This window comes from Medicago sativa, chromosome 4, assembly GCF_051527215.1.
Source record: "Medicago sativa cultivar Bolivia chromosome 4, Bolivia_mono, whole genome shotgun sequence".
Taxonomy (NCBI): domain Eukaryota; kingdom Viridiplantae; phylum Streptophyta; class Magnoliopsida; order Fabales; family Fabaceae; genus Medicago; species Medicago sativa.
The window spans coordinates 67426969-67438857 of NC_140752.1; the positions used below are offsets into that span (position 1 = coordinate 67426969).

At 34.8% G+C, this 11889-nt stretch overlaps 1 protein-coding gene across 1 annotated transcript; it reads left to right on the forward strand.

The window, feature by feature from the left end:
* The first annotated feature begins 5650 nt into the window (after positions 1-5650).
* On the forward strand, positions 5651-8175 carry LOC146931007 (polyol transporter 5-like). Its single transcript, XM_085702501.1, has 4 exons — positions 5651-5865; positions 6095-6441; positions 6857-7095; positions 7186-8175. The coding sequence occupies exons 1-4, from the start codon at positions 5727-5729 to the stop codon at positions 8027-8029; spliced, it is 1569 nt and encodes a 522-aa protein (XP_085558627.1). The 5' UTR covers positions 5651-5726; the 3' UTR covers positions 8030-8175.
* The last annotated feature ends 3714 nt before the right edge of the window (positions 8176-11889 follow it).

Sequence of the window (11889 nt, forward strand, 5' to 3'; positions counted from 1 at the left end):
TCATACAAGGATAACTTTGTAACTAGTTGACAGTGTAAAGTTTTACACTAACGTTATACAAAAAATAAACTCATAATTATAATCAAATATAGCTTATATAGTAAGTCATATTTTGTCATTTGTATTAATTAAATATTAAATAGCTATAGTTACACACAGTATATTAGGGATGACAATTAGACCCAAGCCCAATGGGCACCCGCAAAAAATACCCATGGCGGGCGGGTAAATACCCGCATTGTTGGGTATGGGCTTGGGCACGGGTAATTGCCCGCAAATTTGAACGGGTATGGGTGCGGGTACAGACACTCTAGTGCCCACCCCGCCCCATGCCCGCACATTATATAGACTATACCAATAATTTTATTTATATTAAATTAAGTTAATTAATCTTAAGTCTTTGATATTTATTGTAATGTGCACTTGTTTTTTATATTTTAGATGCTTTTTATTTGGCTAAATAATATGATGCGTAATATTTTATATGTTGATTTAGCATATTTCATATTATATTTTAATTATGTTGTGATATTTTTTGTTATTTATTATCTTTTTCTTGTGAAAGTGCGGGTAATGGGTGCGGGTATGGGCACTTATATACCCATAGGGTATGGGGACGGGCACCAAACTTATTGCCCACGAAGGTATGGGCTCGGGTATGGGGATTTTCTTAAAACGCGGGTATGGGGATGGGCACTATGGTACCCTGCCCAATGGGTACCCATTGCCATCCCTACAGTATATATTAAAAATAAAAATCATATATATATATATAAAAAGTTAAATTAATTAAATTTTATTTATTTTCATTGTTTGATCCATAATTTTAAGATGAATATTTTTGTGTGTAAAATGTCCTAGAACCCTCGTTAGTGAGATTGCATGCTTTTAACGATCATTCTTCATACTCCTTATAGACATTAATGGGACTCAATTATGTAATAAAAGAAGGCTTCAAGCATCGGGTTAAGATCCTCACCGTTTAGTAAAATAAATGGAGTTTACCTCTGTGGAGAAAGGGATATTATCCTCTTCAACCACTTTTACTCAGCCACTTATCCAAAACATAAGCCTTTGAAGAAGGTTAGATGGAACAAATTCACTTTTGTGTGTTTGATCTATGCCGAGAATAACAAAGTACGAAGGTTTCCCATTAATGACAAAGAACGCATACCTTACTTCCTTAGGTCCTACTACCATGAAGTTGGACATCTTCATGTTAGTACGGACCAAATCCTACATGTTCTTACCCAACTTTTTAAGAGTTGTAAGTGACATAACATTAATAACTGCAACCCCATCCACAATGACTCGGCTGAACATCTTACCATTGATTGAAGCTTTGATAAACAAGGGTTCAAGATGTTTAATCATGTCTTACGTAGTTTTTTCAAAAGTGCCTTTTTTTCTCATCTTTCTCGGCCCAAGTGGTCAATTTAGCACCTTGTACCAAACACATCACCTTCCAATTCCCTCGGCTACAAATTACCTCCCAAAAACTAAAAGGGGTTATCTCAATGGTATCATTTTCTACCACGATGATATCAATATCGTTGTTGAAAAACAATGTCTAGTATTGAGTCATCCTTGTATTTTGGATGATCGCTATACTTTTCATCCCACCATTCTAGGAAATCAATCGATCCATTTACATTTACATAATCTACTATCTCTTGGAAAGTTTGTAATGAAAAAGTGTCTACATCTACTAACCTCGTTTCTGATTCATGATTGCCTAATTGTTGTATCAACAACTTCTTCTATAATTAATGGCGTAACCTTGATTAGCTTGTCATTAAGATTTTTTCCTTTATTGAGGATAGCTTCACACCAGACTAGGAATTAATGCTTCATCTAATGCTTCAGACACCTATGACAATGAAACTTCCCTCTTATATCCATATCTTATACTCTGGCTATCATTTCAACTTTTGATGCGTCTTTAACAATGAGAGTTTCCTTTGTTGCCTTCACCTTTGAGTCCTAGTGAGGCGTATAGTTTTCTTCATTCTTTGGGAGGAATCCATTTGTTGAGATATCAGTTCCCCATTGTTATTGAATGTAATTTCCATAGAATCTAGACCTTCTTTAATAGTAGTCTCAACCAATCTTTTTTCCATTACATTCAAAAGGGGAGTCTAATTAATTTTAGGTAAGGTCTGCTATTTATCTCTTTGTTTTTCAACCTGGCCTTCTCCTCTAGTGGTTTTGGAAAAAATCAGGGTTTTGAATGGTAATGTATTGTCATACCAAGTCTTGAGCCTACCTCCCTACCTTGGTTTTTTTTTTCCAGGCCTTAAGAATTTCGAAATTGGAACCTTAGAAGTTGTTATCCTGATAAATAGTGATGTTTTATCCATCAGCTCGAATCTTGAGCAGGATTTAGCTGAATTTGCACAAAGCTGCCATACGTATTTGATCACCATATTTCCTCTTCCAATAGTCCTAAACCCACTTAGCTCATAGACGGATACCATAACTATCTACATGCCTGTGAAAAGATCGATATCGATCAATAGACATTTATGAAACTCCCTTATCAGCTAACTTGAATCTTCCCTCCTTGGTTGCATTTTGAATGGACCTTTAGAAGATAATGAAGTTAGTCAAAGAGTGGTTATAAGAATAATGCCATTTACAATACCTTTTTGCCTTTGATCTCCTCGGCTTGAAGCATCATGTGACCATCTAATAGCTAAATCTGCTTATGTTTGAGTAAATGATCAAATATCCGGCCAACTTTTGTTATCTCAAAGTCATACTCAATGCGGTATTCTGATGGATTGGTGTCTTTCCATTTGGTTGACCTCAAGAAACGACATGTTTAACTTTTCCCTTTTAATGTTTTATCTGTTAATACATCTATCATTCTATTGGTTGACATATCATCATCAAACTCGTCAATGTCTATGATGGATACTTGGTGTGGACCTCTCCATTTTCTATCAAACCTCCTTTATCTTTCTTGAATGAACTTCTCATTGTGTGCACCTTGGGAAGCTAGTTCGTTCTGGTCATGATATGATTTCTTAACCAATTTCTCTTTTAGTTGCGGCCGAATATCGTTGATGGCCATTGATATATATTCGACGTTAGGAAATTGGACCGAACACTTTCCAACAGTCTCCCTAAACCTCTCAATGAAGTTAGTGGTTGAGACATCTACTTGTTGTTTAAGACTCATCAGATTAGTTGTCGTTTCTTTCGGTTGAGGCCAATAAAACCTGATATGGAAACATCTTTTCCAAGTCTTCCCATGTTTGGATTGAGTATGGTGGGAGAGAAGAGTACCATGTGAAAATTTTCCATGTATACGATAAAGGGAACAGTCGTAATTTATGGACCTCGTTCTTGTTCCCCTCGCCATACTACACAATGAATTTTCCTATATGCTCCATAGTCAATCTTTCATCTTCCCTTGAGAAAGTGGCAAAATCAGGATTCTTCTAACATCTAATAAGAGGCACCAATCTGTCGACCCGTTCGGAATATGTCTTCCTATACACAGGCATATCATTGTGTTTCACTTGTATCCCAAAGTAACTCTTGATTATATCGACTATGAGCTTGATATCCTTCAGTTGTTGTCTTGGAGGCCTCGCCTTAGTTGCAATCGGCTGGGGACACATATTTTCTGGGGGGTTTGGAAAACATTGTTGTGCCTGAACTTGAGGTGGGGGGCACTCCTAATGGTTGTTATAAGTCCGGCTCACCATTGTTTCTCCATTGAGTAGTCTGGGTCAAAAGAGGGTTACAATAAGAAAGAAGGCCCAATCAAATGGGATAAGACAATTTCCATCGAGATGTCCACCTCGATAGGAAATGTGGCGTTATTCATTAGCTAACCCCTTTAATCACCTCGTCAGAAATATCGCCTCGAATTGATGTCCAAGAAAGAATAGTGACTTAAACGACTACCTCATTTGACCTCGTATATCAACCTAACACCTACAAATTTCAATGCCTCAAAGTGTAACCGACATCTTAATGGATATGAGGTCGTTCCTACAAACTAGGGCTTCACCAAATAAGTGTTCCCACCTATCTGAGAGATTGGTTACTCCAATTTTTGGAATAACTTTGTAGCAACAAGACTAGAGTTAAGGAGAGAATATAGTAACCAACGAGGAACTTATCACCACACTCACTGCTATAACTTATACTCCTCGCATGTATGACCACTCCACTTTTGTTTAACATATACTCATCTCATAACTTAACTAATATCCCACTTCGCTATGTGTTAGTCCCCAACCTTCTTGAGCTTCAAAGTGTCTTTTGTCGATACACTCCCCTCTTTAGAGAATGAGCTTACAAGAATAAGGAGCGTACGAGAGTAGATGGAGCATACGACCAGTCGCGGTGAGTTCGACCACTGATGAAGGAAGCACACCCCTTTCTTAGGAGGTACACCCTACTGATTCTTAGAGGAACAATATGTAATACCTAAAATCAGCTAAAAGCCCCCATGAGGATTTGTGCGGGTGTGAGGAAAACACAATGACATTTTTATCCAATGAGGACTATGCCATGCACCAGTGAATACTCATTGACATCCATAGATACAATGTTAAGAGGAACTTGGGTTGGCTATCAATTTTGGCGTCTATTCCAAAAGGGTTATAATATATCTTGTATTTTTATATGTATACTAACTTGAATATTTCTCTCATCAAAGAATTTTGAATAAAGACTAAAGTCCCTTAAATGTATATATGTTCATTAATGACATGATGACATGTATTATAATATTTATAAAATCTTTTCGGACTTTAGTTTCATTACACAACAACACGTTAGTTTTTTAGTGGGAAATCTCTCAAAAATGCAAATAAAACCCAAGTAACGTTTCGTTTTCTGGAGTTCTCAAGGGCCCAGAAAACAAGTGGTTGGAAATCATTTTTGGTGATTACACCCCATATAAATTTTTTTGAGGAGTTTTCCAATATGTTAAATAGTTCAGACATCCTTGTTGGTCCAATCTGAATCAATAACTAAAAGGTATTTAGAATTCAAACTTTAAAAACTAATATAAACCACAAATTTTTTTAGCGGGACATAACCGATATTTATCAATACTAATATATGGTTATAAAAGAAAATATGGAGAGAGTTGTCCTAATGTTGCTAATGGACCACAAACTTTGGTTAAATAAAAAGTCTATTAGACACAAACAAATTCGACCCGTAGTGTAACAATAATTCCTCAACGACAAGTAAAGCTTATATTTGTGGTAGCTAGTAGCTCTCTCAAGGTTGGAACAATTAATGATCAATTGATGAGGCTGTCATGCAAATAAATCATAGTTGCAAATCTTTACTCATTGCATCGATTGGCATATAATAATACTAAGGCAGTAGTCGACAGTGTACTTGTTTGTCATTTAGTCACTATGTTCCACCAAAGGGTCCACGAGGACAGTTTGCATTCGCAATTTCACACGCAGAAGATGTTTTTAAAATAGAATTTAAAATCATAAATAACGTGTCCAACTTGTTGAGTCACACAGTGAAGATTATGTTATTGAGTGAGTGAGAGAGATAGAGAGTGTTGACGATTCTATTTTACCATACCATGTGGGGAGACTTATTGGTCTACGATGATGTAAGCTTTTGGCCTATATAACCCACTTGCAAGTTAGATCTTAGTACTTAAACGGTCACTACAAATTTAGAGATAGTAAGTAGTGTGTGTGTGTGTGAGAGGTTTGTGATATTGTGTCAAGATGAGTGAGGGAAAGATAGTTGAAGCAAAGGCTCAAAAAAATCTTCAAGATTTTGATCCACAAAAGAAGCCTAAAAGAAACAAGTATGCTTTTGCTTGTGCTATGTTGGCTTCCATGACTTCCATTTTACTTGGATATGGTAAATAATTACTATACACCATCTCATATTATATTTTATTTATTATACTCCTATCCAAATTTTCTTCAAAGAGAAACAAGTATGATTTTGCTTGTGCTATATTGTTTTATTAATGGTAAATATTAGTACGTTAATTGTTACGTTAGTATTCTCTTTAATCATTTGCCAATATTTTATCCTCTTGTTATTATGAATGAAAAATGTTGATTTTTGACACGTCATCATACAGATATTGGTGTTATGAGTGGAGCAGCAATCTACATACAAAGAGACCTTAAAGTATCCGACGGGAAAATTGAGGTCTTGTTAGGAATCATCAACATCTACTCTCTCATTGGTTCATGTCTTGCCGGCAGAACCTCCGACTGGATTGGTCGTCGTTACACCATCGTGTTTGCCGGCGCCATTTTCTTTGCCGGAGCCTTACTCATGGGTTTCTCACCAAACTACAACTTCCTCATGTTTGGCCGTTTTGTCGCCGGAGTTGGCATCGGCTATGCTCTCATGATTGCCCCAGTCTATACCGCTGAAGTCTCCCCCGCTTCCTCTCGTGGCTTTCTCACTTCTTTCCCAGAGGTTAGTCTCTTCTTTAATTTATCTATTTTTTTCAAAGCTCGTTTATTATGGATTATAAAAAAAAAGTAAATTTTAGGAGATTTTTTAGAAGTTAATGGAACATTTGATAGAATAGTAAATTCTCAATTGAATACCTTGATAAATAGAAATAAAAAAAAAGTAAAAGTGGACAAACATAAATAACTCTTATAAAACTGGTGCAATAATTTGATAGAATAGTAAATTTCAATGGATGTTAGTGGAAAATTTGTTTAGGGTACATAGCCTTTTAAAAGAAATTATGCATTTCTGTTTTTTTTTTTTTCCACATATATTGCATATAGAATCTTTACTAGTAGTATATCTATTTAATATTCATAATACACGATAATATAGGGGTAAAAATTTAACATTTTAATTGATTTGATATCTGCAGGTTTTCATAAACAGTGGAATATTAGTCGGATACATATCAAACTATGCATTTTCAAAACTATCACTTAAATTAGGTTGGAGAATGATGCTTGGAGTAGGTGCAATTCCTTCAGTAATCCTAGCCGTTGGAGTCTTAGCCATGCCAGAGTCACCACGATGGCTCGTAATGAGAGGTCGTTTAGGAGACGCAATAAAAGTACTCAACAAAACTTCAGATTCCAAGGAAGAGGCTCAGCTAAGGTTAGCCGAGAATAAATGATCAATTTGATTGTACTGTACTATCTTTATTTTAACATTTGAATGACGCTTATTTTTTTGTCGATAAAATAGGTTAGCCGAGATTAAACAAGCCGCTGGAATACCTGAAGATTGCAACGACGATGTTGTTCAAGTAAAAGTTAAAAACACTGGTGAAGGTGTATGGAAAGAGCTTTTTCTTCATCCTACACCCGCAGTTCGTCATATTGTAATAGCTGCACTAGGGATTCATTTTTTTCAACAAGCTTCCGGTGTAGACGCTGTAGTTTTGTATAGTCCTACAATCTTCAAAAAGGCTGGGATCAACGGTGATACGCATCTTCTAATTGCAACCATAGCCGTTGGATTTGTTAAGACCTTGTTTATTTTAGTGGCTACTTTTATGTTAGACCGATATGGTCGTCGTCCACTGTTACTCACTAGTGTTGGTGGTATGGTAGTCTCGCTTCTCACACTCGCTGTCAGCCTTACGATCATCGATCATTCAAACACAAAGCTAAATTGGGCCATTGGATTGAGTATAGCAACTGTTTTGTCATATGTAGCAACTTTCTCAATTGGTGCAGGACCCATCACATGGGTTTATAGTAGTGAAATTTTTCCTTTGAGGTTGAGGGCACAAGGTGCAGCTTGTGGTGTTGTGGTGAATAGGGTCACTAGTGGGGTTATTTCAATGACTTTTCTGTCCTTGTCTAAAGGAATTACGATTGGTGGTGCATTTTTCCTATTTGGAGGTATTGCTACAATTGGGTGGATATTTTTTTATATTATGCTTCCTGAAACACAAGGTAAAACACTTGAAGAAATGGAAGCCTCTTTTGGTAAAATTTGGAGAAAATCAAAGAATACTAAGGAAGCTGAAAAAGACAATGCTCAAGTTGCACAAGTTCAGTTAGGGACCAATGTCTCAACTTAGTAGATAAAAATGTGTATTGATATGGTTGATATATTAATATAATATATATTGGTCCTGTGTGTTTTAGAGTAGCTTTTCAAATTTTCAAACGAAATGACTTGTATGGAAAAAAAAAGTTTATAACAAAATTTCAATGATAAGAAAAAGACGGTGTTTCATGATTTCATTATGTTTTCTTTTATGTTTTTTATTTGGGTTTTGTTAACTTATGCCCTGAGGGCACAAGTTAAGAAATTAAATAAAGAAATATAACCTTAGAAATTGTGCATTCATAAGCTTAAAAGCTTAAAAGTTTATATTTTCAATACAATATTTATCGTTTCATTCTATTCTAAGATCCTTATATTGTGTCTTAAGAGCACGAGTTAACATTTCCTTTTTTATTTTTATTATATGATTCAGTCTTGGAAACGGATCATCTCCTATTGGATAAACGATGTTTAATTGTAGGGTATCACAAGATTCCTTAATTAATAAACACACAAAAAAGAAGGAGATGGTGGGTAAACAATCATGTAGTATTTGCCTTGTGACAATTATTAAGATGTATAGACTATAGACTTTGTCGGAAAAAAAAGGATAGACTATTATAGAGAGCCCCATACCTCAGTTAACAGTGCACGTGTATGTGAGTATTTTCATATTTGAAAACGAGGCATGGGATGAGAGGCGTAATAGATGAGAGATATGCAAAGAAACTTTGTTTGCATGTTCCATTAAAAAAATTATGGAAAGGAAGATTGGATAGATATGTGATGAATATTAAATAAAAAATAGAGGTTATTTTAAGTTTTAACTCAATAAAAAAAGGCAAACTTTTAAAAGAGAGGCCGAAAGAAAACTGTGTTAGTTTAACCATTCCTGATCGTTGTAAATAATACTACTTGAGAGTCGGTTTCCACGTAAAGGTAAGTGACGAGGAGTTGTTTAGCAAGGCAGAGACCTTAGAGCATATCCCAAGACTCAACAACAACGTATGAGGTTCCAATATAACAATGGAAACCTTTACTATGGCAACTAAAAGAGTTCCCAAAAAGTGTTCAATGTACAAAAAATGGTGCTAAAGTATAAGAACTCTATTAAGTTCTAAGCTATGCTAACATGTTTTCTTAGTGCACATGTTAAAATAGCAAAGATAGAAAAAATATTAGAAATTGTGCCAATTTCTTTTTATTGTCAAAAGAAATTGTGCCAATTTATTTTTCAATATTTTGATAATTACCTTTTCTCAATAAATACTAACTAGTTATGGAACCTTTAACATATGTCATTAGAACACATGTTAGCATGATCCTTTGTGGACCGGTCCGCATTATGTCATGCCGTCGCAATATTACTATTAGGAAGTGTTGTAGTTAGTTTTGTTGTTAGTCTCTTTATTTTGTGTATTTGCATTTAACAAATTGGGACATTACTAAAGATCTCAAAGTCAAGATCAAGAACTATCTCTTCCATTCGATTGAATGGTCTGTCATGGAGACGATTCTTGTGCGTGATACATAGAAAGATACATGGGATTTCATGCGCGAGAACTACCAAGGCTCCACGAAGGTTAAACATGCTCAATTCCAAAGCTCTACACGGGGAATTTAAGGTTCTTAGTATGAACTATGGTGAATTGAGCATTTAAGGTTCTTAGTATGGGGAATTTAAGGTTCTTAGTATGAATTCCTAAGGACTCTTGCAAATGCAAATCAAATGACGTCTCATTGTCTAATCGTTGCGAGTGTGAAACGATTGTTCACGATGGTTGTGTTGACCATGGGGGACGGGAGTTTGAGATAAAATGTTGAGTAACGTCTCCATACGCTGTAAAGTCACTACTGTATCTGAGATAGCAGCGCTGTGTGAAGTCACCGTGTCGGTAAGTTAAGTGAGTTGGTGGTTTAGTTGAACGGAGACAATTTCTGAAAGTTAAGCAAGCTGATTCTCAATTGTTTTAAACTTTTTTGAATCTGCAGGAGTAGACGCATCATTCAGTTTAAGACGAGTAGTCATACATTTTTTTTTTGAGAGAAGACGAGTAGTCATACATAACAGCGTGTTAACTGACTTTGTCCCAGACATATTGAACTAGGCCATATGATGAAGATACTACATTTGATTTAAATGAACTACCACCAAGGCCAAAGAAAGCACCTAGTTATCCCAAGGACTATGTAATTAAAATAGAAGCAGAAGAAAATGTTGCACAACTTAGAAGTTTTTAGTGCTAATGAGGATCCTATAATAACATATGAAGTACATTGAAAGAAACAACACTTATAGCTCATCTATAAGACAAAGTACAATGAAATGGTGAGATTGAGAAAGACAAGGATTTAAAAAGGCTGGGTTTGAAGACGCTATTTGAGGAAAAGATCCTCTCTTCATATTTGCTTGAAAAAAATGGATGATGTTTACATCATCTTTTTGAGATATATTTAAGCGCTCACTTTGTTATACCCGAAGTCTTCACATTTGATGCAAAGAAATTTAGGATATTTGATATCTTAGTGTATGTCTTGAAGGTTGAGGCAAGGATGTCCTTAGGGTTAAGGCAAACAGGTCTTTGAGATTGGCAAGGAAATCTAGGATATAAAGATATTTTAGTTAAATTCCTTAAGGTTAAAACAAGGAAGTCCTTAACCTTATGAATTTTCGTTTTCCATAATTAAAAAAAAAATCATAAATAATACGTCCTTCTCTTTAAAACTCTAAAATTTTGTGGTGATGGTTCTCATGATGTCCTAAACATGCCTACAAAATTAGTGAACAAAATATGATCCATGAGTGTATGCTTACTCGGAATAAAATTACGATTTTGCACAATTTTGTTGAAAAATCAAAATAAATCGACTCGTCATTAATGAAAATTTGCAGATCTTTCTATGTAATTTGTTAAAGGTTTTTGCAAAAAAAAAAAATTCAAAATTCGATCTCTAGATCGAGATTTCTGTTCTTTGGTTTTTGGTGCTTTAAAAATTCATAATTATTTTATTTCTTGTCGGAAAATTCTAATTTTGCGTGGAGGCCTTATTTCAATATCTTAAACATGCTTGAAAAAATCATGAAAAAACTTGATCTCTGTCACTTTTCTGGATTTTATTTCTACAGTTAAATAATTGTCCATTTTTTCTTTATTTCAGCCCCTCAATTAAGATTTGAAAAAAAAATATTTAAGGCAATTTTTTTAATAATTTTTTTAGGCAAAAAAAATATGTACTTATGCAAAAAAATTGTCACGCCACTAAAAAATCCACGAGGTAACAGTCACGTGGCAAGACAACCTACCAGGTCAGCATCTCACATGTGGCTGGGATGCTAGAGGATAAAAATAAGAAGAATCTCAAATCACAAGAGTATAATCTATTTTTTTTAAGCACTAACCTGTGTTTTTTGTAGAAGCATTTTTCAGACTTCACATATATTACAGAGGCAATTGAACTAAATCTAACTTAAATACATGTATATTTATTATTGATACATGTTTCTAACACATTTAAAAAAAAATCGAATTATCATCGTTATGAAAAATACCTACTTGGACACAATCTCAAATAAAAAACATTTGAAAGCACATAAAGAAAAAAATTTGAGAAAAAGATTAAATAATATTAATTAAATGATGTGATCAAAATATTTTTCTGTTAACCAAGTGATTGAGCTCACATGGTTAATGAGCTTCAACAATGGACGAATCGTTTGAAAGAACTTGAGTTCAATTGTTTGGCTGGAACAATTATTGGTTAAGTTATAATTAACTCACGATTAAACTCTAGATTATCAGGACCACTTCCCTTAATACCTAGATGGTTAACACCCAAAAAAAATTATTACTCCTTTCATTTTTTTTATTTGTGTGTCCTCATACCCAAATA